The sequence below is a fragment of the Macrobrachium rosenbergii genome, chromosome 12 (assembly GCF_040412425.1).
Source record: "Macrobrachium rosenbergii isolate ZJJX-2024 chromosome 12, ASM4041242v1, whole genome shotgun sequence".
Classification (NCBI taxonomy): Eukaryota; Metazoa; Arthropoda; class Malacostraca; order Decapoda; family Palaemonidae; genus Macrobrachium; species Macrobrachium rosenbergii.
The window spans coordinates 99936320-99963976 of record NC_089752.1 but is presented as its reverse complement, the minus strand read 5'-3'; the positions used below and the strand labels follow the sequence as shown (position 1 = coordinate 99963976).

The window sequence follows — 27657 nt, the reverse complement described above, 5'->3', positions numbered from 1 at the left end:
ATGTATGTATGTATATATATATATATATATATATATATATATATATATATATATATATATATATATATATATATATATGGTATGTGCATATACACATACGGTAAATAGTACGAAGAACATTACCCAGCACAGAAGAAACTCTGACTGACCTCAAAGACCCAAAAAAAAAAAAATAATAATAAACAAAGATAGGCAAGTATTTATAGCAAGGGGGGCTGGTTTGAGGTCCTGGCGGATCAAAATTTTCATTGATTGTATTGATCCCTGATCAATACAACAAAAAAGGTCCACATGTTTGCGAGCTTTACAGCAAAGACCCCCTACATTGCCAACAAATCAATGAAAGTTCAATCCAAACGGCCCTCAAACCAGCCCTCCTGCTATGAATACTGTACCTTTGGTTTTCATTCACTCATACTCTAGGCTGGGTAATTGCCTATTTACCTTCAGTTTATGCGTCTTGTTCTTTTTATCACTTTATCATATGAGAAATTTCGTAATTTACCATAATTTAGTCAAACAGACTGTTGAATGCAATAATTAATTCATACTTAATTTTCAACAATGCCTTTGGTACTGATTACATACAAAAGTGCAGCCATCCTAGCCTAGATTAAATGTAATCCTGTGCATACATGTCATAGTGTAAACAGACCACGTTTTAATTCAAGAAATATTTCCAGTGCTATGACTGCATATTTTCCGTATGGTTTGTTTCTGTTCTGGCATGTTACTGTTTTACAGGGATTGTTTCTGTTCTGGCATGTTACTGTTTTACAGGGATTGTTTCTGTTCTGGCATGTTACTGTTTTACAGGGATTGTTTCTGTTCTGGCATGTTACTGTTTTACAGGGATTGTTTCTGTTCTGGCATGTTACTGTTTTACAGGGATTGTTTCTGTTCTGGCATGTTACTGTTTTACAGAACTTTTCAAATATTTGAAAGCAGATTGTACAGTATGTATACCACTGTACCTTGTTTAGCCTACAAGCTCAGAAATGATCAGTAGATACACTTACACATGAATGCTTAATACTGTAAAGCTTAGTATAATGTTCTTAGTTTGTGTTTGGTTCTTTCTAAAGAGAGAGTTTTTATAATATATTCAGTATATACTGCATCACTGAAAAGTTTATTTTTCACCTTATTATTTTACAGAAACATTATCAAAACTAGCAATTTTAGACCAGTCATATGTTTCTGTTCATATAATTCTACACACACACACATTGTAAGTTTTGTTTTTATGAAATTAAATTGTTGTACAATGAGAATGAGAGATATATAAATTATTGTACAATGAGAGAGATAAAACACTGACCAAAAGTATTCGGAGCCAAATCAAATCAACTTGAGTGTGCTGCAAGTTGACTTTATGAATGCACTGTATTGAAACAACTTCAAATGGTGTTGAAACGATTTGTATCATAATATCAAACAAACAATACACTCTCACATACAAACGCATTTACACAGACATGCATCGTAAATAGTTTTACCTTTCATTACACCTTTATGCAATGTTGCCTTTAGTTTCTTTTTAATTGGTGTTATGGGAAAACGCACGTTAAACGAAGATGTGCAGTACCAACTTGTTTTTCCTAACATCTTACTACTGTAATCAACTGCAGCTAGCTAAAATGGCAATGATACTAATGCATGTACACACACATTCACTGTACATAATAATCTCTGTAAAATGAATGTTTGTTTGTTTCTTAACTGGCATATGATTAACCTACAGAAGCATCATTAGAGAGAGTGAATGAATGAAAGTGTGTGTGTGTGCTTGTGTTTCAGTTTAGCCACAGGTTGGTTATGATAAATTCATTATCAAACCACACAGCACATATTCTTGGACAAGATCAGCACACATTGTAAAAATTTTTTTTTTATTTTTATAATGATTTTTATATGCATTGTTGCATTTATTTCAAAATTAATGTCTACAGTTTGACAGGCTCATTTTATCATCAAAGGCTCACATAAAATATTTTAGTTTTCGGCCTCATTAGAGAGAGTGTTAGCATATACACCTTGCATATTGTGAAGTATTTCTGAACACTAAGCCAAGTAATCTGAGTTAGGAAAACAGACTAGAATCCATAATCTAAAATATCGTTTTTGTTACTGGCTAAGCGAAGATAAATGAAAAACTGTTATCTTGAAGTCATTTGGTAGTGCAAAACTCAAACTATGGAGGCTTTCATAACCATATTTTCAAAATGCAATAGTTGGTGGAATGGTGCCAGACTGGTAACTTATCCAGAATGAGATATTTTATTTTTTATTTTATTTTATTTTTTGTTTTTTTACCTAACTGCCATACAAGCCAGTTTTCCAGACTGAGGGATGCCAGAAAATTGGACGTTTCTGTACCTGCAGTGTCTAATCTATTTGAAAACGTATGTCAATCTACTTTATGGAAAATTAAATTAAAATATTCAAGGTAAAAAGTGCACAATCCTTGGTAAATAGTATTCTAATGCTCAAGAGTAATCATGCACTGATTTCAGTTCAAAATGTATTCATTCCAGTATGAAAAATGTACACCAAAGTTTTATATAAAATTTCATCCTAGCTCTTCTCTGCTCAGTTCCTAATTCACTCTGCTTCTAGAAAACAAACTGTTTCAATCAACAGGCATTTCTGTCTAATTCAGATAGTTTTCTTTACTTTGCCTGGCATAATGGCCTAATACTTAGCAACAGTACATAATAACTATATATAACAAGTGAAATTTGTTACTCAAGCATAAAGCAACTCTATTACAAAAAGAAGAAAAGTCCTAATCCTACAATATCAAAATAATACATCCAAAAAATTTGTTTTGATGGAGGAGACACAAGGAAAATAATAAACTCAAACAGTTGATACAAATAGGAAATTCTGTACAAACTGTAGATTGAATAGTTCCTTCAAAAGAAAGCATAATAAAGGCGTACTGTACCTATGCTATTATCAGTAACAGCACAAAATCTCAAAATAATAAATACTGTATAAACAAGTAAAAAGCATATATTAATATATAAAATTCCAATTCCAATTATCAAACTAAAAATTCAACATATTTCAGGTGGCAAATGCAACTACGTATACTCAATTCAACTAACTTAGAGAATTAAAAATCTCAAAGAAATAAATTAGAATTTTTGGTTATTAAAAATATTTTGTATTGAACAAAATAAAATATATAATAAATCTTCTCACTTGCAAAAGCCAACAGGATATGTAGTCAGCAAAGGTAATTTTGAACTTCAAAGTATCACAGCATCTTCAAACATTACAGCCTTGACTGTATTAGAGGCACCATGTGGATTGTTTAGAACTTTAATCTATCAAGACATATGAATCATGTTATATCTTGAAACACTGGGACAGAGCATACCCTCTTTTACCTCGGCTTCTAAAGGACAGGGACAGAGCATACCCTCTTTTACCTTGACTTCTAAAGGTAAGATACCAAAGCACCGAACAAGAAAGGTAATCAAATAGGATAAAAACACAGGGGAGAAAGTTTTCTAACAACAACAATAAAGATCATGTACAGGCAGTAACCATTCTTTCATGAAAACATTAAAAAGAACTACTAAACTACATCCATTCTGCTTTTCCAAAACTTTTCCTATGGTTTTTATATTCCATTTTTCCTGCTAGGAAAAGCAAAGATGCACTAACACCAAGCAGTCAGCTTCTGGGAAAAGACATTTACTTTTTCCCCTAAAAAGACCTTTGCTATCACTGCCTCTTAGTGAAGTTATCTTTAATGTTCCTGCAGCAGAAACAAGAAAATGAAAATACTGAAAAAGCTCTGGGGAAGCAGAATGGATGTAAATTATCATTCCTCTAATAATAATACTATACAAATTTCAGAAGCTTGATTTGCAAAATTTGCTAACGGTATTTTGTCTCCTATGAAGAAATGAGGAATACCCCAAATAATTTACATAACTATGACATTTCTTTTGGGAAGACCAGATGATTTGCAACATATTACCATTAATATTTTTACTTTAAGTTCCCACAATTTACTTTTTTGTACAATCAAGTGTAAATGAGAATTAGTCAAGCAATTCAGGAAGTGCATTTACACATTATATGTTTTCACCAGAAAACACTCTAGCAGGGGCAACACTAACATGTCTTATGTTGTACAAGGAAAATAAAGAATATAAAATTGTCACACTAACCACCCTTTATTAAAAAGCTTTGCAAGTGAGATGAATTATAGTTTAGACTTCATAATTAAAAAATATACAAACAAAAATATCAAAACCTGAGAGAGAACACAATATACAAAAGCTGCCTTTAGAAAGTGAAAAGGTAACATATACACAATGTGTATACATAGCTGCAGTATATACAGTACATAATTAAAACAAAAAGGACACATTCATGAGATTTAAACTCCAAAAGGTGTACAGTTTGCTATAAAGATATGTTTGGACCTACCTTAAAATGTTTCATTGCTGCAATGCTTCTGATATAAAACAAAAGAATAAAATTAATATGGTCCCTTCTATTTCAAGGTGAAGTCAACTGTACTTGAAGGCGGGGGCTTTAGCCCAAGACCAATTCTCCTTTCTTCTTAATTATGCATCCAAAGTCAGATTAGCAGCTCGAAGTTCGCCAAAGGTCTTGCTAGGCATAGGAGGATATAAATCAACAAGATCAGGAAAGCTATCTGAATGGTAATAGCAGCAATGATGAGAATCAGAAAGATGGCAAGAAGTATCCATTTCAAGACAATCTCCCATCGATGCTCCTGCAGGTTGTAATGTCACTGTTCCCAGCAGGAGACCAGCAATAAATCCAGCAAGATGGGCAACATAGCTCACCTAGTGAGGATACAGTATATGTAAAACCAAATCACTTACAGTATTAAAAGACAAAATCACTTACAGTATTAAAAGACAAAGTACTTAAGATAAACTTTAGTATAAACAGTTATCACATAACTAATTAAAAATATAAATTAGATGCTGAATTTTCATAAATTTCAAGTGTCACTCACCAATATTCTATAAAAAAAACTAATCAGTTGCCATAAATTTAGCCACCTCAAGAAAGTATACACCAAATCTTACATCAAACATACACCCTAATACAGTACACTGTAAAAATTAGGAAATAAAGGATGCTATTTACTGACTAAACAACTTTGTAAAGTCCTGTTATCTAAATATAGTACCTATGGATTGAAGGGGTGTTAAGTAACTGAAAAAGTTGGATAACTCAGGAAAGCCTTGTTGATGACTGAAGGATTCAACTATAGTTTAGTTTATTACATTTATTTTCATCCCAACAATAAATTTTAATTTTTGACCACTAGTGCTACAAATCTTATTTTAATCACTGAAAATATCAAACCTTTATTTCTAAATTATATACAGACTAGTCAACGGCCAGAGTCAACAAAATTAACTACAGGTGATTTCAAGTTATATGAGCCAAGCAGCAATGTTGGTTTTTGAGCCTTGAAATTTGCTTTCTTTAATGGCTTACATTTAGCAACTATTTTAAACAGGTGTTTGGTGGTTGTAAAAGAATGCATTTATATTTTGTACACCAATTTCATTTTTACTATGAGTACCTCAAAACAAGTTAACATAAAAAGGACATTATACAGTACTTACTTTTGTGGCTGTACCAGTAATGTTCATGTAAGCAAAAACGCTTACATCAGCAGCCATCAGAGTACCCAGCACAAGGAGTCGTGCCCAGTTAAAAGGCATTTCAGCCCAATTTATGATTACATTAGCTAAATGTGCTGCTATCAGAGCATAGCAGCCACCTGAAGCACCAACCAAGTATGCCTGAAAAAAATTTTCAATTTACTCAAATGTTTCATGTTTTGATAGTGCATACTTTTAACATAAACCTATCAACCATATGAAGCCTTATTTACTTTTAAAGAAATCCGTTACACCAACCTGTTGTATCAGGAGAAAATCTCTTTTATATTACGCAAGAGAGAATGGCCACAGAATAGGTGTGGTGATTACAGGATGGCCATCCTAGTATGACATGCATTTGCGTTTAAAACATGCTTTTGAGTTTTGAAACTATTAATTCAAAAACCATATTTTGGTGTTATAAAACATTTTTAATTCAATACAACCACATTAATCATACGATACCAGAATTGCAATCAAGGTAGTAGTATGTAAGTACATATATCCCCCTACACAGCATCAAGGATGCATATGAGGAAAGAAGACAATAATACACACAAATCTATCCTTAATACATATGTGGATCATGTACAAACAAAAGGATAGTGTTCCATATTTTTTTTTAAATCTTGTTGTAAAAGCAATGGATTATTCTCAGCAGCAGGAGAAGGTCTAGATGTCCAAGTACTCGCAAATGAATGGGAGCAGTGCAAGATCTTCATCTCATAGTGAAACTGTAAACAATGCCATAAACAATAGACAAAAAACCAAAAAGGTAAAGGAAACTGTATGGCATCAAAAACGATTAAAAAGGTAAAGGAAATTGTATGGCATCAATCTCCAAAGTACATGAGAATGCTACTGAGGTGCAAATATCCCAAACCTTCTGCTCTTTGATCCTTAATCATGACAGATCTGCTGAATCTTCTGAGTAGGTTTTCATATGGCTTCTAGAGCAAGGCAACTTTATTTCTGGTTATTTGTGTTTTCCTAATCCTTGTGCTGGAAGAGGATTTTTGGTCCACTGTAAGAAACATCATATTCCAATTGGGCACTGGCAAGCATCCTTGGACAATGATGGAAGGGTGAAGAGAAGTATTGTAGAAAATCACAAGTTCCTCCTACTCTGTCTTGGCTATGGAATCAGGTGTAGAAGGTAACCCACTGATAACCAGTTCACTGAATGAGTAACTGCATTTGATAATGCATGGAGCTTGTTAACATGCTTGACACAGGAAAGAGACTTATTTTTGGGAGAGGTAGGTTATAATCAAATCAACAAACCTCTACTAGCCATGACCCTGCTTCTATCTTCTGTCAAAATGTTCACTTCTGAAGACAAGCTCAAACACGAGAATAAAATAATGGGAAAAATGTTCACTTCTGAAGACAAGCCTAAACACAAGAATAAAATAATGGGGAAGGCGAGAAACTTCATCTTCCAAAGGCTGTTGTTAAAAAAAAAATGGATGAAATCCTCCCATCTAAAATGTAACTGCTCTTGTTAGTTATTACTAGCCCTTTCCCCAAATCCTTAACTCTCTCTTTGGCATAAAGCAAAGGATCAAGAGGGCTGGGGATTGAAAATGCCATCAAGTTGGTGCAAAAGAGAAGGTCAGAAAGCTCTTTACCAGGCTATTCTGCTAATCCTCTTGAGATAGTGATTAGTTAAACCTAGCACTCTTGACTTGCCAAATTCCTTATTTTGAGAAAATGAAATTAAAAATGCATTAACCCCTAAATCCTTGTTTTGAGAAAACTGAAGTTAAAGATTTGAGTCCTCATAACTTTTTGCTATCCACATCTACTCTATACTGGTTACATTTGTCTCTTTCTGCTTTTTCTATAGATACCGAATCTGCGGAAACCGCACTTTCAAGAGTTAATGCATTCTGCCTTTTTATGACAGATTTGGGGTTGGGAAGTCTTTGGACTAGGATGAACAGCAGTGCCTGAAGGTCCAGCACATGGAAACTCTAGTGGAACCAAAGATTAATTATTAACTGATTGCAGGCTATCTGGCATTATGACCTCCTGAGTCACGAATGCCAAAAAAAATACAATGGTACTTTATAAAAGTTTAACAGGATATGATAAAAAATACATCACATAAAAATATAATTGCATAAACTTAAACATTATGAGTAGAAATGTAATAAAGAATTATGAAAAGTAAATTTTAAAATTAAAATGTATTAAAATCAAAATATATCAAGAATTAAACTTTCTGTAGAAGATGCCAGCAAGTTCCATGCATTATCAGATAAAGTAAATCCTTGGCTCTCGAACACCTTGGTAACTGAACCATTATTAATAAAAAAAAAAAAAAAAAAAAAAAAAGCTTTGAATTTTTAACACCAACTTGGATATGTTAGTGTCACCTTGCCACTCTTGGGTCAATCTGTCTGCAGATCACCAGTTTGTCAACATCACTCAGTGAGCATAGATTTTTGCAAACCTTCACTGGAAACAATCTCATCTTTGTTATTTTTTGGTGTTTTTTATACTGTTATAAAAAAAATCACCAAGAGACCATAGAAAAGAAGTGAAATGGAAAGGAAAGTTGTAAACAGAATTTGCATTGTCAAAATCTACGATCAGCACAAGAAGTCCTAGCAACCATCAAACCAGCTGATGTTGCAAGGGCATAAAAGTGCTGGCCAAACAACGACCATAAACAATGGTAGAGGATGAAAAGCTGATATTAATACGAATAAACAAAAACATGTTAGCTGAGGATAGCATTTCTGAGATCATGAATGCAAAAGCAAAGCAGATGCATGATGACCTTGGGAAAGTTAAATACTCAACGAAGACAGAAACTGAATCTTTCATGGCTAAGAGAGGATGGTTTACATTTTTTTATGTGAACTGCCTTACATAGTGGTGTGTGGCATGGCGAGGCTGCAAGTATAAACAATGCCTCTGATGACAAATTCACTGAAAAATTTAAGGGACATGTGAGGCCAAGGGTTTTCTTCCACAAAAGTCTTCAACTGTGAAGATGGCAGAAAATGCTGTAGTGGACCTTTATCACTAAAGAAAAGTCAATGGCAGGAAACAAACCCATGAAAGACATGCTACCTGTATTGTTGTGCAGGAAAATATATTTAGGAAGTCACACCATGTAGAGGGCAAACCTTGGGTCACGACACACTTTTTTATTGAATGGATTCATGAAGTAGAGGGCAAACCTTGGGTCACGACACACTTTTTTATTGAATGGATTCATGAAGTTTGCCCCCATTGGGAAAAAATACTTTGAGGAAAATGGTTTGCCTTTAAAGGTCCTCTTCATACTTGACAGCATTCCTGCTCATCCTCCCAGCTTGGACAATGACATGACAGCTTTATTTCCATGAAGTTTTTGCCTACCTACACAATTCCCTCGAGTTGGCCAATGGACCAGCTAGTCATTTCTAATTTCAAATAACTTTATACAAAAGATCTATTTCAGAGGTGTTTTGAAGTTAACTATGATTTTTGGAAAACCACTTCAATATCCTCAATTGTTTGTTTTATTAACTAGAATTTAGTTCCTTTTAGGATTTGAATTCAGCGTAGAGGAAACTGTGGCAGGAGGGTATCCTTGAAAGGGATTTAAGGCTTTGTGGATGTGAGCAAAGCTGAGACTGAGCCCATTACGGTATTAAGTATATTGCATCTCTGGGGAGGTCTATGGGGTTGGAAGTACGAGTGCCAAAGATGACTATAAAAGAATTGCCAGACCTTCAGCAGGAGCAGCAACAGTTGGCTGCAGAAGAATTTCCTTCAGTGGAGGGTAAGGGAAGGGAGGATGTGCCAAAGTCCCTTACCTATTTAGAAATGTGTAGAGCTAAAAGGCTTTGCAGAGAAGCTATGCAGGGCTGTAACAGACTATGTCACAGACATGCTTAATGAGAACTTGCTGTCTCATTTTACAAAAATTCTAAAGCACAAGCAAAAACAAACCCCACTTGACATGTTTATTGCAAGAGAGAGAGAGAATTTTCCTAAGTGTTAGTGCTCTAAATAAGTAAAGAAAAAGAAAAAAACCCCAGATCATACTTTGCCTAAAGTTTTGTAGAAGGAGCTCCCTTTCATAACAATAATCCCTCTCCACCTCCTCGCAATCATAACTGCTTCAACTTTATCATCAACTCTCCTATATACAAGTAAATTCATTTTACATGACTTACAGGAAAAATAGACTTGGTTTCAAACTTTTCTGGAACAAGTTGTGTTTGAGAAACAAAGTTTTACTATACAATTACTTATTCTGTGAACTGGCCACTGATTGTGTTTTCTTTTGCACCCAATTTCATAGCTAAGAGAGAAGTTGGTGATTTTTTAAGATACTGGCCCTCACCATCCGAACATTACCTAAGGATCCTCTCCTTTGCCTCGTTAGAGCATAACAGTGTTACCAGCAATGGACCAAAAATACCCTTCATCACCCTCAAGGCTTTTTATTCTGAAACAGATTTAAAAATACCACTGCCTATGACTTTCTCTCACAGAATATGAGCGTTTAATTAACAAATGACCTGTCAAGGGAACCAAGCAATCTTGCTTGGCAAGTTTAAATGTCTCCTCATATCCACTTTTTCTTATGTATTTGCTTTGGAAGAAAGCAAACCACTGAAAATCTTTAAAATCTGGGGTAATTTCAATTAAAAAGAGAATTAGTACTTACAAAACACTTTTATTACTGGGGTATATGGTAAATTTCCCTTATCTATCACATTGCAGGAGGATAGATACAGGGAATTTACCATATATCCCATTTTCAGGAGTGATAGATAGAGGGAATTTACTATATATCCCAGTTTTCAGATGTGATAGATACAGGGAATTTACCATATACCCCAGTGATAAAAGTGTTTTGCAAGCACTAATCCTCTTTTTCAAGAACAGTTGAGATACCAGAAAGTTCTGCTGCACAATTTGAGGCCACTGTAGGAACCACATCTCTGCAATTGAAGATAAAAATAAAACCATACCTCCTTATTACCTATTAATTAGTTACAAAGACACTTTTGACATTGTTTACAGAGGTGTAACAAAACTTCTTTTGGGTATATTTAAACTACTTATAAGCTGCTTTACTCTGAGTCCATATGGCTGATTAAACTTTGGATGATTATCAGTCCAAAGAATCATTCTTTCACAGTTGTTTCTTTGATACAAGATACCTGGGAAGTCTTAGTAATCAGTACCAGCACCTACAGATCTTTAGTCAGTGATGATCCAGAGGCAGCTCCACTATATCAAGTAAAAATGGTTGAAACTGGGGAGGATATAAATGAACAAGTGGCAGGTGTAATACCACCATGGGGCACAGAGCCTAAAATCATCAGTGACCTTGGGGTAGTAGAAAAATATATTTCATAAGCATCTATTAGAATATGGGCTTCAACAAGTCTTCAAAGTTTGGAGGTCTGCACCACATGAAGTAAAAGAAAGTAATTTGGAAATATTAATAGTTTATAAACACTTGGCTTTCAGTTATTCAGTTGTAGTACCTATGTCAGCCTATGGTTGAAAATCTGTCATACAAAGGGCTACTGCTATCCAGATCTGCTTACCTGTGATAAAAATGGCAGGGTCTGCAGCAATTTAAGTTTGCCAAAACCTTGAACAGAGACTATCCCATTTTTTCCCAAAACAATGTCACACCCAGCACACTACCCTAGAGACTCCTGGCTCTTAAAACTTTCTTTTCGATAAAATATTACTAATTCTCACCTCAAATATTACTAATTCTCACTGAAAGATATGGTGAGATAAAGGAACTAGGTGAAAAGCAGTAGTTTTCCTGTTATCCAAATCGTGTGTACATTCAAGAATTTCATGTCTCCATTAAATATCAATGCTTCTCATGGCTAAAATAATTTGATCACATGATACTTTATGGAAAGCACTCTTCAGACCTGAACACCAGACAAGATCTTGCATTTACTTTTTAAAGTTGGTGTTTCCAAAGGTTTTAAAGAAAGACTGAAATGAGTAAAGAATTTCCAAATTTTTGGGTAACTACTATCATGATATATTTGACTGATAATGTTTATAATGAATTCTTTGGAGTTAATATAACCATGTTCTAACATGGCATACAGAATTTTCTCAAGGCCTAGGGCTGTACCATTCAATGATGCTACAGCAGCTCCAAATTATCTTTCTGTGAGGGGGAGATTAGATGGTTACTCTCAGAAGAAAAATGAAGAGGCTTCCGTTGTTTCCCATTTTAATATTGGTACCCTGAACCTAAATCTGGTATGACAGAAATGCTTGTAAAATACTCAGCCAATGCATTAATGTCCTCTACAGTATCAGCGATACACAAATTGTTAACTTTTAAGACTGGAGAGGGCTTTGCCAAAATCTTTGGCTATTTTCTTTAGCCTCCTCCACACTCCAGTTATGGAGTTCTATTGTTTAAGGGTGAGGCAAAGGATGGCCATGACTGTAAAGCAGACCTGAGCTCTACATTTTTGTTAATTAACAGAATGATTTTGGTATACTGTTGTTTCACTTGGGTTAAATGCTACCACAACAGCTTGAAGTGATGTCTTGAGTTCTGGTGACTGACAGGGAACAGGTGCACACCAAAAGAAAACAGTGAGCCAGACGATTGAGTAGACATCACAAGACAAACCTTTGAAAATGCAGACCTCATTTTCTTGTAACAACAACTAATAGCTGGATCTTGATTTTACATGCCATGGAAACTTGTCGGAGAAACTGTGGGAGAGGGAGTCCATTCTACTCTACACTGTTTAGCAATTCAAAAGAGGAGTGAGTCAATGAATTCACTGCAAGCTGTGAAGGTCTTGGTAATTAATAACCATCTAATGAATCACTTGAGTGTTTACTGTGTCACGTCACGTCCTAGTCTGGAACTTCAGCTACCTCTCAAGCAGCAATCCTTGTCGTGTCCACAATCCAAAGGGGATCCTGAATTGGGTTCAAATGCAATTGGTTCACTGCAAAACTCACCAGCATGTTGCTCCATGTCAGTGGAACAATTCAGTCTCAGTCTTCAGAATTCCTTGGAGAAGATGGTCTTCCACAGCATCACTCACTAAAGGAGTTTGAGGCACAGATATGGACAGTGGCAAGGTTGCTGGAGCAACTTCTAATGACTGAGGGATATCTGTGACTGATAAGGCCAGTGTCGTGGGTAGAGAAGCAATCAGAACCAAAGATATTTAAGATGGCAGACCCCAAGCGGTTGCAGAAGCTGATCTATGAAAACTAAGTTTGAAAGCTGGACACACTGGCTTGGTTCCAGGAAAAAAAAAGGGGGGCCAAATGATAAAACAAAAATAAATCAGTAAGGGATAAGGTTGAGTAAGTAGGAAAGTCAGTGGAACAAAAGTGATTTGTCTCCACTGGCAAAACAAATGAAGGCATTTCCTAGAGTAAAATGAGAGGGCTGGATCAGCAATCCAACTTCCATCATGGAAGAGAAGTAGGTGAGGTCAGAAAGACGGGTTTTTAGAGGCCCCAGGGCACAGCAACTTTTCCATGCCATGATTATACCAATTTCAAATTATTGCAATTTGTATTTTTCCTATGCTTTCATAGATGGAGTAATCAGTGCCATAACACACTGTGGCTGTCTGCTGACTTACAAATAAAAAACAAATGCCCATTAGGCATGTTAACCTTTGATCTCGTTTATTTTATGATTCAGCCCATTGGTGATACTGCTCATTTCCTTTCCATGACAGGGAGACATCAGAAAATCTACCCTATGAAAGCACAGTTTTGTATCCTGGGAAACGTACAAATTACTTAGTTTGGTATTTGTTCCAATGGGAACACGAACCTAAGCTTTCATAGATGGAGCCTCACCAGTAGGTGAGAGGGCCAATCTATCCAGAGTAGTAGGTGGACACGCCCTGGATTTCCAATGCCGGCCTACCCATAATCTCAAAGCTAAACTACCAAGCTCAGGTCGCCACTGAAGTAAAACCAAAGATGATGAAAACAATTCATCCTGTATTCACCACACCTTCTTGATGGGAAGGTGGGGGGGGGGAGAGTAATGAAGATGATGATGATGGACAATCTTCAAAGGTGAGGGAGACAAGTCGTAAGCTGACAAACTGTGCAAAGACACATGTTCATGAAGCGAAGTTGAGGGTGAAGGGGAAACCAAATAATATTTGTATACTGAAGAGAACAATAAAACATTAGCAGAAACCTTCGCAGTCCAACATTTATACATTCTCTTGTGTACCGGAAGATAATGATCCACATACCTATACAGTATCCCTCAACCATTTTACATTTATCCCTCAAACACTTACCCCATTCATCTCAACTTTCTCTGTGCAACCATAAATATTTCCCAAATCATATTAAATGGCAAGAATTCTTACAAATCTGCACATCTATAGATGTGCAGAGCTAAGACTGTACAGTACAATAATTTAATTTTTACAATACATACTGTTGCCTTATTATACCATTGATGTTTTTCAAGAGAGAGAGAGAGAGAGAGAGTTGTACAGTACAATAATTTAATTTTTACGATACATACTGTTGTCTTATTATACCATTGATGTTTTTCAATCATATTTATATGGTAAACTGTACACTATGTACAGTACAGTATACAAAAATGGATAATGACATAATTGTCTTCTGCATGTACTGTACTGTACACAGACAATGGCAACCACACAAAATGTAAATAACAGGGTACTCAGCAACATGAATTGCATAACATTGTACTTACATGTGCACTACTGTTAAAAAGTACTGGTAATCTAGTCATTGTTTTAATTTTCTTGTAATACTAGTATACATACGGCATTCATTACAGTTACATAAATTTCAAAAAACAACTTTGGATGTCTTGTGTTTGATAATAGTCCTTAAAAGATCCTGAATACCTTGAAGTTCTTAAATGACACATTTTACTTGCTACTGTCATATTTTTGTTGTTGTTTTGTTTTCTAGATGCTCATCGTACAGACATCATGAATAATTCTTTGGATTCCATACACTTTTATGTTAGTGTATACTATACTTTCATAAGCTAGCCAAGGTTACAGTAGGGTCTTCAGTTAGCCTTCAAGTAGCACAGCCTAGGCTAGCCTAGTCACTTTCTTTTTCTACACTTTGGATGTTTTTGCTCCCCTCTTAGATGTATTACTGTGACTGATTGTGAGGTTACTGTTCTTACATATTACTTATCTTCTGACGAGAACACTGTTGACCTTAACAAGTCATCAAATTATAGCCTAAGGATAAAAAATAACACTAAAATATTAACTCCCAATTACCAGATATTAAGAGTAAAAAATGTAATCCATTTAAAATAAATTAATATTATACATAACTAATTGTCAAAAAAAGGCAAACAAACTAATCGTCGGGTTAGTCATCCATACAGGAAAATTTTTAAATTATGTAGGTTCATAGCAGAAATATGCCATGTTTATTCAAAATCATTCATGAATACTGTAATTTTCAAAAATACTACTCGGCCAGAAAAACAGTAGAACCGAATGATGTCCACATAAGAAAAATACTTGAAAAGTACAGCTACAATACTCACAATAGCCGATGAAAGTCAGGAAAAAAAGGCAACTCAAAAAATACATAAAAATAAACAATGCATTTAAGCAAAGAAAGGGAAAAAAATGAAAACCAAAAGGTCAACAAATGAGTGTAAGGAAGAGGTTGTAGGTCAAAGACCATCTCAAGCCACAATCTTTGAGAGCCACGATGCGGAGCTGTGAATGCTACAGAGTTGCACAATGGAATGAGGGATAATGACCAATGTCATCAGAGATTATGATGCATATGTAGTGAGGATGTCTTTTTCTCCTTATACATACATAGGATTCCTAAAAATAAATCTGGCATTTTATGATTAATGGGGCTGTAGTGAACAATTTTCATATACTGTACATGTTGTAACAGCAGACTTGCAGAAAAGATTAAAACATTTTCCATCATGTTACATCTCACTCACATTAACTCATTAACAAGATAACTCAACAGTAAAACTGAGGAGCACCTTTTAAGAAATGTAGAAAAGTATGAGCCCATGACATTCTTTGAGTAGGAACATTTAATTGTTAATGCAACCATAATGTCTTGTCATTATTAATTTAGTATATTATGGTGTTTTTTGTGCTTTTGCATTAAAATACTTTGATAGTTTCCAGTTTTCCCAGACAGCACTCCTAGCCCAAGTAATACAGTACAGGTAGCGCTTATCGGCGTCATCGGTTAATGGTGTTTTGGTTTTAAGACACTTGGCTAATGATGTTGTTAACCAGATTATGGGCACCAGCAAGCGATTTTCAGCGCCGGTAAGCAGTTTATCGGCATCAGTAGGCGGTTTATCGCAGTCGGTAGGCGGTTAATCGGCGTTTGTATGCGATTTTCGACACCGGCAAGCAGTTTATCGGTGCCAATCGGCGGTTGTAAATGCAATTTATTACTATAATTACTGTGATGTTCTGGTTATCAACGATTTTCAGTTATCGATGCTTGGCTGGGAACGGAACCCCCACCATTAATTGGGGACTGTCTGCAATGACTTTTCTGTCTGATCAATTAATTTAACTAGCATAACAATATCAAAAATCATAAGAGCCAACAGAGATCATGTTGAAATTTAAATATAGTACATATACCCATGTACTTTCATATCTTGTACATATACAGAACAGTCGACCCCCAGTATTCATGGGAGATCCGTACACAACTAACCCCCGCGAATAGATAAAATCCGCGAATACTTAAAACCCCTCTAAAATCACCTGTAACTGCCTATTTTTATAGTTTAAAACACCAAAAAACCCTCTAAAAATACTTATACCTGAATATTTTAATAGTTTTATCACAAAAAGTGCATTTAGTCACAAAAATGATACAAAAATATAGTAATTTGTGAATATTTCTCTATGAAAAATACCGCAACTAGGCGAATATTCAGCGAATAATGTGTATATATGTTCCACTGAGAAATCTGTGATAAGTGAGCCTGTAAAACCGGAACCACAAATAGGCGGGGGTCGACTGTATTCAACTTATAAAAAAACTTAAATATTTATACAGGCTTTGAACTACATTCAGACATAACAATGTAATCTTGATACCATCCTAATAAAAATTTACATATTCAGCTAGAATAAAAGGATGCCACATTATACTTCATAATAAAGACCAGCCTATTTTGTATACAGACACCATCCTACTTACAAATCAGTTACATTCCAGATAGCTGTTTGCATGCTGAATTGTTTGGAAGTTGGTTACTGTACTCTCCATGCCTATTTAAGTACAGTATAATATAAAATTAATACAGTACTGTACATTTTTTCATCCTAAAATACAATACACCGTACATACAGTACTGTAGGTACAGAAAAGGCATGCAAAACAAATTTTGAACTTATGGGTAGCAAAGGGGGGAGTGCTCAGAACAGAATTTTAATTTGCAATCCCGTTTGTTTGTGTATCTGAATGTTTGCAAGTTGAATGTTCGTAAGTAGGGTGGTGTCTGTAAGTTCATAAACAACTTCCTTTCCCAGCACCATGCACAGAGAATACACATTCACTTCTCAGTACTACAAGAAAAAGTTTTCTTGTACATAGAGCAGAAGAGTTTTCTTCTTAAGACCCTCATAGGTGGAAATTACCTCTAGCCAATAAATTCCATATGCCATCTGCATGTAGCAAATTCCTGACAAAAAAAAGATCAGTCATATTACTATTCTTAAGCATTCAAGAGTCAATATAGTAATATTCTGCATCTTCTGGTTGGTTGCTACCAACCATACTCTCCCAAGAAAGCCACCAAATTTCTAAAATCCTTTTCTCAGAATAATGGCCATGAAAGTGGAACAGATCGCTGAGCACCATTCACTACGGCATTCTTTGCTAGTCCATCAGCAATTTCATTACCAACAACTCCTGTATGTGCTGACACCTAAAAGAAGTCAACTTCCTGGCCTATGCATTGATTTGAAATTCAGTGAATGAAATGCATTGTCAATAATAGCAATTGTCATTATGGATTAAAATCTCCTTGGAACACCATTAAAGAAACAATTTTCAGGTGTAAAAACCAAGCAGTAATAGGCAAGGAACCAGTGCATTTAACATCAGCATCTGATCTGAAGCCATCAGTATAACTTACACGCAGTAAAGGATCTTCTAAAAGATGAAATTCATTTCTTCTTCTGATAAATTAATTCTAAATAAAATACTTAAAAATTTCAAAAGTCATAGTTTTCAAGGTGGAATAACAGAATATTTGTATGCCATTAACTGCAAGATGAATATATTTAATTTTCTAATGGTCCCAATTGCTCTAAAAGAATATGGCTATGGCATTCTATCGGGTCTCTTTAATACGCAAAGAATTTTTATTTCTGACCTAAATACTTTTATACTGCATTTGAGTCTCTAAAGCCTATTAAAAATTAAAATCAAGCTCCAGAGTAACTCCATCAGCATCCACTACTATTTTCAATCAGAGATGATATTTAACTCATATTTCTTTTTGGAGTCCTGAGTTATGGATAGGGTTTAAGTCTCCCAGACTATAAGAGGTGGCAGATGTAATTACTTCACACCCATAAGTTAGGTAAGTCAGCCCTTTTAGAATCAATCCTTTAAATAAATGTAACACCTGAGTGTGATCTGTTCCCCATGTGGTGTGAGGTAAATATGTTCAACAAGTATAAGGGCCCCATGCAGCTGGTTTTACTATCAAGTTCAATCGAAGGAATCTAGGTTTTTTACTACATGGAATCTTTGGGTCATTTATACATAAATCTGGGTCAAGATGGTTACCCCTTATTTAAGAGACTTAATAACTACTGCTTTTCTACACTGGATTAAAGTCAGTGGCAAAAATTATATTCCTTTCAGCAAATTAACAGTTGCCTATTAGTGTTTACTCTATAATACACATGGTAGAAATATTATGAATCATACTTTTCAATTCCTACCATCTAGTTCTCAAGTGTGTCAATTCCACTGAATAATATAAATGAATAATTGTGTTTGGAACCCTCAAGAGGATAGTATTAGGTCCCTGGCAGTTTTAAAAAAAGGTTTATCAATGGTCTCTAAGACTCCTACTTTGGCAGACAAATCTGATGATGTTTTAGGTGCAGGGGAGAGAACCTTCATGCAAAAGACCTTTTTGTATGAGGACTATTTTTATATGTTTCCCTGATCTTAATGAGGATGCAAGAGGTTTAGTTGTACTTCCCACCAATAAGACTGAGTAGAGTCAGCTTCTCCAATATTGCCACCAACACACCACCACCACTAGCCAATCAACCAGGTATCTCCAAATTCTTATCTCAGGGTCACACCTGTACCTACTTGAGGCCATCTTCAAAACTGAGAATCAATACCCAACTGATGATATCTGCTGCCAAAGACTCACAACAATCTCAGTATTTCTGGATGCATGCTCCACCAGCTTGCTTGTCAGTGGGGAAAACCATCTTTTCCTTATCCTTATGCCCTCTTATCAAAGATCTTCACTGCATGCCATCCACACCTTTCTTGGGGCAAAAGGAACAACAACACCTTCCTCACTAAAACAGACCTACTGGGGATTAATTGGTATGATCTCAAGGGCGTGCCAAGTCCCCTGTGCTGCCTACAAGTCTTAACTGTTGGCTCCCCCTACTATGTCTGCTGCCTTGAAGATGACATTCTGCCCATATTGAGAATCAGCTATCTGGTCCCCAATGACATTCTTCTCCATGAACTCCTAATGACACTGTTAGGGATCAGGAATAGGTCCATTGGATCAGAGACCTCAAGATCCTTGGTGTTTGACAGAGACAAGAATTTACAGAAATGATTGGTGATATTAGCTTGAGGGTATATGAGTATTCTATTAAACATAAGAAATGACCAGTTCAGTGACAGCACCATCCTTATGACCTTAGCAACATCATCTGACCACCTGGCTCCACAGCCTGCAAAGCATAAAAGCTCTTAACACCCATTCCTGCTGGTGGGATCATCTGATCATACTTTGAGTAAGGTTAATGTGAAGATGGCTAAGGTTGTCCTTGATGTTAGCTTTTCAAGAGAGGTGTACTAGAAATCCAAGGCCAACTGGGAAGGCATTCAACATAATCTTTTTGAGCTCAGGTGGGGCAATATTTATAAATTCCAAATATTATTTAGTGTTTAAATGATCATCGTAATGCTATTATCAAGAGGAGAATTCCTTCTAAACTACTCAAAGTTCATCTAGAAGAAAAGCCATGGTTTAATGCTGCATATAAGCTTGCCCACCATGAAAAAGAAGCTTATTATATATGGAGGAACAATCAATTACACTTGGTGTAATTTCACTGAGCTTACAAGTCAAGCTCAGGTTGTCTATGAGAGATCTGAGAGAGGTTATAATGAGGGTGTGAAGGAGACCTTGCTCCTTAGTGCTGGTGACTGTAAGTGGTGGTCTACCTCAAGCCATCACTCTTTGCAGTTGATTCAAGCATGCAATATACAACAGTTCCATCAGCTCCCCTTGTAGGAACTGATGGAACTACTGTATACTGCCCTAAACAGAAGGCAGAACTTTTGGCTCAAGTCTTTGTGAGCAACAGGGAGTGAGTCTGTGATGTTGCTTCAATCATGCTTTCCAGAACCCAAGTTGTGTTCAACAGCTTTCCCATTTTGCCCTTCTTTAATAAGTTTGCTGATTTCACTGCACCTAAGAATACAATTATTTTCAGAAGTTTAGCTGGACTTGCAAGTTTTCCTTCTATATGGAGGTTGGGAAAAAAAGTTAAGTACAGTAGAACCCTGGTCCTCAGACCACTGAGCTGATTAACAGTTCGAAATAATCGGATTTCAACTTATTTTAAATGTTGAGTAAATTGTGTGTCGGAGTTCAAACAACATTGTGGAATCCGAACCGATGAATCATATGATGTTTGTAGAAAAAGAGTTTCTATCGGCTGAAATAAGTTGGCGTTCTTGGTGGCGTTCTTCCCATGCTTATTTAAAAGCATTTAAAGCCCACACATGCTGCTGCTGTTGTTGAAAAGCTCAACCAGTTATAACATCAGGGCATGAAATTAATAATACAGTATTTATAAATAGAATTACTGTATGTCTTTATCATAAAATTATAAGAAAATTTCCAAGGATATGTGAATTTCAGCGGACATTGAGGGAAAAAACAAACCAGGTTTCGCTATCCTGGTGGTCATATGATCTAATAAGTAAAAACTGTATTCTGAATGTTTATCATATTAGTACTGTGATACCACCAGAATCAACAAAATCTGGTTTTATATCTGCCACAAGTTATTTACATATTTATATTTTTCTTAATTTTATGATAACAGACATACAATCATTCATTATAAATACTGTATTATTAATTTCATGTGATATGGCTTGTTTTTCAATGTTATCATTATTAACAACAGTTTTCATGTGTAGATTGTTACAGTACATTTGTGGTAGTGCCTATTGTTTAGCCTAGCCTATGGTAATACAAAAACATTGGTCATAGGCCAACTTTTTTGATACAGTATGCATTTAAAAATGTAAAAAATGCTTCTGATAGCGGTAAGTTATTCAACTCTGAACCTATTTAATTGTAATTTGTGTAAAGTTTTTGTATAAAAAGGCAAGGTTGGGGTAATGACTGGTGGTCAGGAATGGATTAATCCATTTTCAGTTATTTCTTATGGGAGAAATTAACTCAGAATTCGACAAAATCGAATCTCGACACTTCTTCTGGAACGAATTAGCGACGAGAATATTGTTCTACTGTATACCTTAGTTTTACCAGACCACTGAGCTGATTAACAGCTCTCCTAATGATAAGGATTAGACTTATTTTACATGGCTAAGAACCAACTGGTTACTTAGGATAACGGGACCTACAGTTATTGTGGAATCCGAACAACATTATAGCGAGAAATGAATTTCTATCGCCAGAAATAAATTCCTCTAACTCTTCATCAGCCGGCCGGGGGAATTGAACTCTGGCCCATCGAGTGACAGTCTGAAGCTCAACTGAATCAGCCAACAAAGGGCTGGAGGATGGGAAACACTGCCTTATTACCAAATAGACTAAGTCCATCCTCATGCGCCTCAGAATATACTGTAGGTCAATTTCAGTTACCCCTGTTTAATCTAAGTTTTTTGAGAAGTTGCTCTCTAAGCACCCTTGTAGGGTTTATAGACAATAATAGCCTGCTACCAGCATTACAGTTTCCTTATAACTTGCCTCTCTCTGCAGACTAATTTCCCTTGGCAGCCCTCTTGGGTTTATTGTCTGACTCTGTTGCATGATGAAGAGCTCCAAGAGAAACCTCTTCTCTTCAATGTGTCTTAGTCAGTATGAAAGTAGCTTTAGGAGTAGTAAAAATAAGTGAGGAAAAGCCTGTATTTTACAAGTGGTGAAGATGCTGGTGTGGCAGCAAAAGCAAATGATGGGCAGTCATGAGACCATCATACACTTGGCTAGTTCCTAATACCACCCTCCTAACCCTCACTTCAGTAACCAGGTTAAATAATCTGATGGCAGGGTCTTCCTGACTGCAGCTGCTCCAGAATTCAGTGGCTGAAGCTACCTTGTATGATTTCCAAGGTATCTCCAGTGCAAAAATCTCAAACCAAGTTGAGAATATGTTGCTCCTGGTCCTCCTCATTCAAGCAAGGCACAGTCCAAACTGACTTTGTCCCTTGGCAAATGTTGGAAGCATCCTTGGCTTGGTATGTGTCTTCAGCATAGCAACCTCTTAAATGTGGCATAAGTCTTTTGTGTAGAGGTCAAAGAACAGATGGTTTCTCTCCCATAACCACACATGGCAAACCAATATCCTGTGATGGTAACTGTCTCCTCTCCTTCCTCCTCCACAGCACCACTGAAGCCAACAGCATGGATAATCACTGGAGAAAAGCTACAAAGATTAAATAGCATGCAACGTTCTTTTAGTAGCCAAAGCTCATGATAAGCCTTGTAGCCTTTGATCAAGTGGATCATCAAGCACTTATCTAAAAGTTAAGATTATTTAGAAATGGTGTACCTTTTATTAATATTTTATTAATATTTTACATGAACCTAGAGAGCCTGTGTTAATTGCCAGTATAGTAGCTTTAGCAATGTCATAACAATTGTTCCTCAAGGTAATGTTCTTAGACCCTTGCTACCCACTATCTATACTAATGACATGTGGCAAGGTCTGGAGAACAAACTGACTGCTTATGCAAATGATGCTACCCTTCTAGCTACTATTCCTTCTCCATGCCTTAGGTCTGTGGTTGCAGAATCCTTGACTAGAGATCTGGCATGTATTCTATAGCAGAGTAGGCTTGGTGCATGAAACAACCATTAAACACTCAAAGTAAGATAGTAAGCCAATCCAGAACAATTTTGCCTTTGCATCCTTATTTGCATTTAAATATGGTTTAAAATGTCAGTGACTTTTTTTAGGATTTTAGGTGTAACTTTTAATAAGAAATTGACTTTTGAAAGACATATACCTAATACTGCTTCCTCACATTATCAAAAATTTGCTATGCTGTGGAAATGTTTTTGAATGTTTTGTGATGAAGCTATTATGTCCAAGTGTTTTAACTCTTCCCTTCTTGTTTGGAGTACTGTTCTCCAGTGAGGTCACTGGGCGCCTGACTCTCACCTCAAACTCTTGTATAAAGTTATGTCATCAGTCAAGTTTATTTTGCAAACTTTTAATGCTGACTTGTGTTCACTGCATAAAATACACACACTCTCTGCACTCTTCTTCATCAGACCTTGCTGTTTTTGCATGCAACACTAGGAGGGATGCTGCTGCTGCAAACAGTGTGCCATCTTCTGGCATCAGGTTTAATACTACATACTCAGTTTGCTTTGAGTTTTAGTTTGGCTACTACTAAAATATGGAATAGTTTGCCTAGTGCAGTTATGGAATCTTCTGATTGCCTATTCAAGTGAGGAGCTAATTCATTCCTGCTCTCTTCTGACTTCTGAATTCAGGTGTATCAGTTTTATTGTCTATTCCCTCATATTTATTTATTACATTTTCCTATAACTTGTCTCTCTCTGCAGGTTGATTTCTGTTTGGAGCCCTCTTGGGTTAATAGTCTGCTGACTCTGTCCATAAGGGTTTTCAGCTGAAGATTTAAAGAGAGAAAGAGAGAGAGAAGTAGTTATCTTTTACTTGAAGGCTGTCAGCTACAGGTAGTGTTTGAGTTATGATAATTCGCCTTGTGATAATCCAATTTTGCAATGGGGTTAGGAACTAATATTGATATGACAGTATTTTTTTTTTAAATATTTTTAAATTTTGCACTTGATGGGCACACACTATGGCAGCGAGAGACCAAATTACAATAGACTAACTTCTTTTCCTCCATCACTTTATCTCATCATCCAGTTAAATAAGTTAAAAAAAGTAAAAGAGAATGATAAAAGTATTGTTAGTAATTTTATTGTTACTAACGTTATACTCATTGCGTAAATGCCTTCAGCCATAAATAAATAAACGAGAAATGGCTGTTTTGTGAAGAACAACCGAATCGGATAACAACAGTTGTTTTGCTTGCATTTTAACCATCGTACAATAGTAACAATTACCGTAGTTATTTTACAAATGACGTTAAGTAGAATAGGACATATATTTTGACATTATACCCTTATCTGCTGAGAAAAGATCAGCAAGGAAATATACTAATAAACTTGAGCTGCATGTTGTAGATTAAGCTGAAAAAAAATGTTCAAGCTGCTAATGACTGTAAATTATCGTGCCATCAGCAACATGGATGAAACTCACATGAACTTGGATGTGCCATCAAACTCAACCGTAAACCAAACTGAGAGAAAAGTACTGTAATCAAAACTACTGGGCATGGAAGAATACATATTACTGTTGTTTTCACGCCGATGAAAGACAAATACATAAAGCTCGTATTATGACGAAAACAAGTGAAAATAGTCAACAGAATCTACTGATTTATTACACAAAAAACATGCACCCAAAACTCTTTAAAACTCAAATTTCCTGCTTTATCATCCCCCTCCTCTTCCAGTTTTTAGTTAAGCGTAGCCATCACCATTCAAGTATGCCAACAACGGACTGCATCTTGGGGAATTCCCCTTACAGTACACATCTAATTCTTGTCTGTTATTCAATATCTTTTTTACTGAATTATCACAAGTCAATCTGCACTGAACCTCCAGAATTAGATGATATTAATAACTAATATACTGTATATGTATAGAGTATACTGTATAATGTAGGCTAGGCTACCGTTCATGCATACTATAATCCTTAGTGCAGGCTGGGCTAATTCTTGTTTGTGTTATTCAATTTCTCTTTCTACTGAATTATCATACGTCAATCTGCATGAACCTCCTGAATGAGCTGATATTAATTATTACTAAACCATATATGTATAGAGTATACTGTATGTTGTAGGCTAGGCTACCATATACATATAGTAGATGGTACTAAACACCCTAGTATAGACTAGGCTACATTCGAGATATGTTTTTTCCAACAAATGATCATATCCAAGGGTGAGGTTATTGCTGGAAAATGACATTTTAACATGGCAGTCACAGTATCATAATTTTCTGGCAACCCACAGGGGGCTTTTTCTTCCAACCCAGTGAGTAAGACTGAGGCAAAGCATGATGAAATTTAAAGATCCCTCAAAGCAAGTGGGAATGATTTTCTGCATGTATGGCGACCAGAGCCAGGGCACCTGGAGAAGAAATCAACTCCAACTATGGCCTGGAACTACAATGTCTTCAAGATCTGGGCTTAGGGGTTAAAATTTGGAGAAGCTGTCACAGTAAGTACAGTATCCATCATCAGTAAGCAGTTGCTGCTCGAGTCACAGTCACTGGGTTTGACCTTGTGGTTACATCACTCACTCACCTTACTCAGCTGCATTTGCATGACATCGGTCACAAATGAAAACAATCCCTTCAAATAAGCTTTGCACAAATCATCAGTCATCTGCTGGACAGATGATGAAGAGAGAGAAAAACAAATGGGCTGGATGGGCAGCAAGAACAACAGAAGTACACTAACCAGGTATAGCAGTGGGTATAGATGAGCCAACAGGCTGGTTAGTGGGCAAGGCAGGCATTGAGTGAACAGGTGGAGAGGCAGGCAATGACAAACAGACAGACTACTCAGCAGACAAAGCAGGTATGCAGTAGTGGGCATAGAGGATGCAGAAAGAACAGATGAGCAGGCAAAAAAAGGACTGGGCACAAACATCAACCGAGAACAGGCATTCCTTAATTATGACCCATGATGAACAGAACTATTGCCAACCTGGAAAATTACAAATTTTTTAAGTAATTTATATTTTTCCTAACACAAACCTGAGGTCTTTACATAAGGGATTTATTTTCAGCGCGAGCTGGAACCAGCCTTTAACTTAAAACAAGGTGAATACTGGTAGTTGGATACTGACGGAAAGGGAGGAATTCCTCCCATCCAGATGGTAAGCATTCACTTTAACTTTTGGCCCAGGAAGCAGAATGAGGGGTGGCTAGAGGTGGGCCATTTATGTCAAGACCTCAGGCTTGTAAGTTAGGAAAAATAAAAATTACTTTAAAAATATCATTTGTTACTACACGTATACAAACCCTCAGTCTTTACATATGGGAGACTTACTCCTTGGTGGGAGGATTCTGAGCAAATTAGAACTGACTGGTAGTTTGCCTCACCTGGGGCCTCTTTCCTGGTCACCTAAGATCAAAGGAAGGAGACCCATGCCTCTGATCTGTTGAACATGTGTGATGTTTAACTGCCAGACCTCTGGGCCTTCAAATAAATTTAAGGTAACATCATTAATTCGAAGATGGGCTAGGATGAACCCGTATTGTTGGGGGACAATAAAGCTGAAGATAACCACTGGGTCTGTTCATTGCCAGTCCCTCTCTCCCCTTGCTAGAGAGAAGGCAGGAGTTGCATCTACTATCCAAAAAGAGCTAGATTATAGACAGGATACTCAGTCATCTAGAACACCTGCATGCATGCCCATCCAGCACATGACAGTTTGCTAACTGTTCCTTAGAAGGGTATAAAAGAGAAGGTAGGAAGCCAGTCCCATACACACCTCTTTGCAGCCATACACCTTGGCAAGATGCTACCTGTCCTCAAGAGCTGGGTAATCTACATGACTTGAGCAGCCACCACAGAACCCAAGGAAAAAAAAATGTCTGAGGATCTATGGGGCAACGCCCCAAAGGTAAAAAGGGGGCGAATGTGGTCTGTTGTGACCGCATTCCCATCCTTAGTAACTGTCCGACAGATTCTTCCTGAATGCTAGGGGCAGACCAATGCCCCTGACCTTATGAAGTCTTGCCCAGAATTTATTGTTGTCCACTATGTCAGCCGTGGAGTACATCCATTTGATCATACACAAAACGAAATGGAGCTCCTAGACACCGCTTCTTGGCCGAGTCAGAATCAAAAACACGTTGTCGGCACTAGTTTGGAGGTGAAGTCTTAAGTGGTAATGCAAAACACTTTCGGGCATTTGCTAGCCTTTAGGGACCTTAGAAATGGAATGTTCATACACTGCTGATCTCCCAATGAATCAGGCAGAACAATGGGAAGTCGTAGGCCCAAGACTTGAATCACGGATGCAAAAGATGTCTCCTACACAACAACAGCATCTGATGTTCCATCGAAGTCACTCATCCAAGTACCGACTAGCCCTAACATTTCTAACCATGGATGCAAAAGATGACTCCTAGACGTCAACAGCATCCGATGTTCCCAGGAGGTTACCTATCCAAGTAGTGACCAGACCCAATTGTTGCTAAACTTCGCTGACCAGACAAGAAGTGATATTTTTAATGGCATGGATGATGACTGTTATGCCCAAGGTCCGTAAAGAAAGAGCTGAACAGTAATAGCTTCCAACTGTTAAGAGTAACCAATTGAATGTTAACAGCAACCCTAGTGACCAAACTTGTCTATCATACATCCATCATCCAGGAATA

The 27657-nt window shown here is 36.5% G+C and overlaps 1 protein-coding gene across 1 annotated transcript in view; it reads right to left on the bottom strand.

Moving 5' to 3' along the window:
* Nucleotides 1-1574: 1574 nt before the first annotated feature.
* The window catches only part of LOC136844156 (rhomboid-related protein 1-like), a 62042-nt gene continuing 35959 nt past the window's right edge, over nucleotides 1575-27657 (bottom strand). The window contains exons 7-8 of the mRNA XM_067113171.1: nucleotides 5637-5816; nucleotides 1575-4838 (exon numbers count right to left, since the gene is read on the bottom strand). Of these exons, the coding sequence (XP_066969272.1) occupies nucleotides 4593-4838; nucleotides 5637-5816 (426 nt within the window). The 3' untranslated portion in view covers nucleotides 1575-4592. The remainder of the gene's footprint in view (nucleotides 4839-5636; nucleotides 5817-27657) is intronic.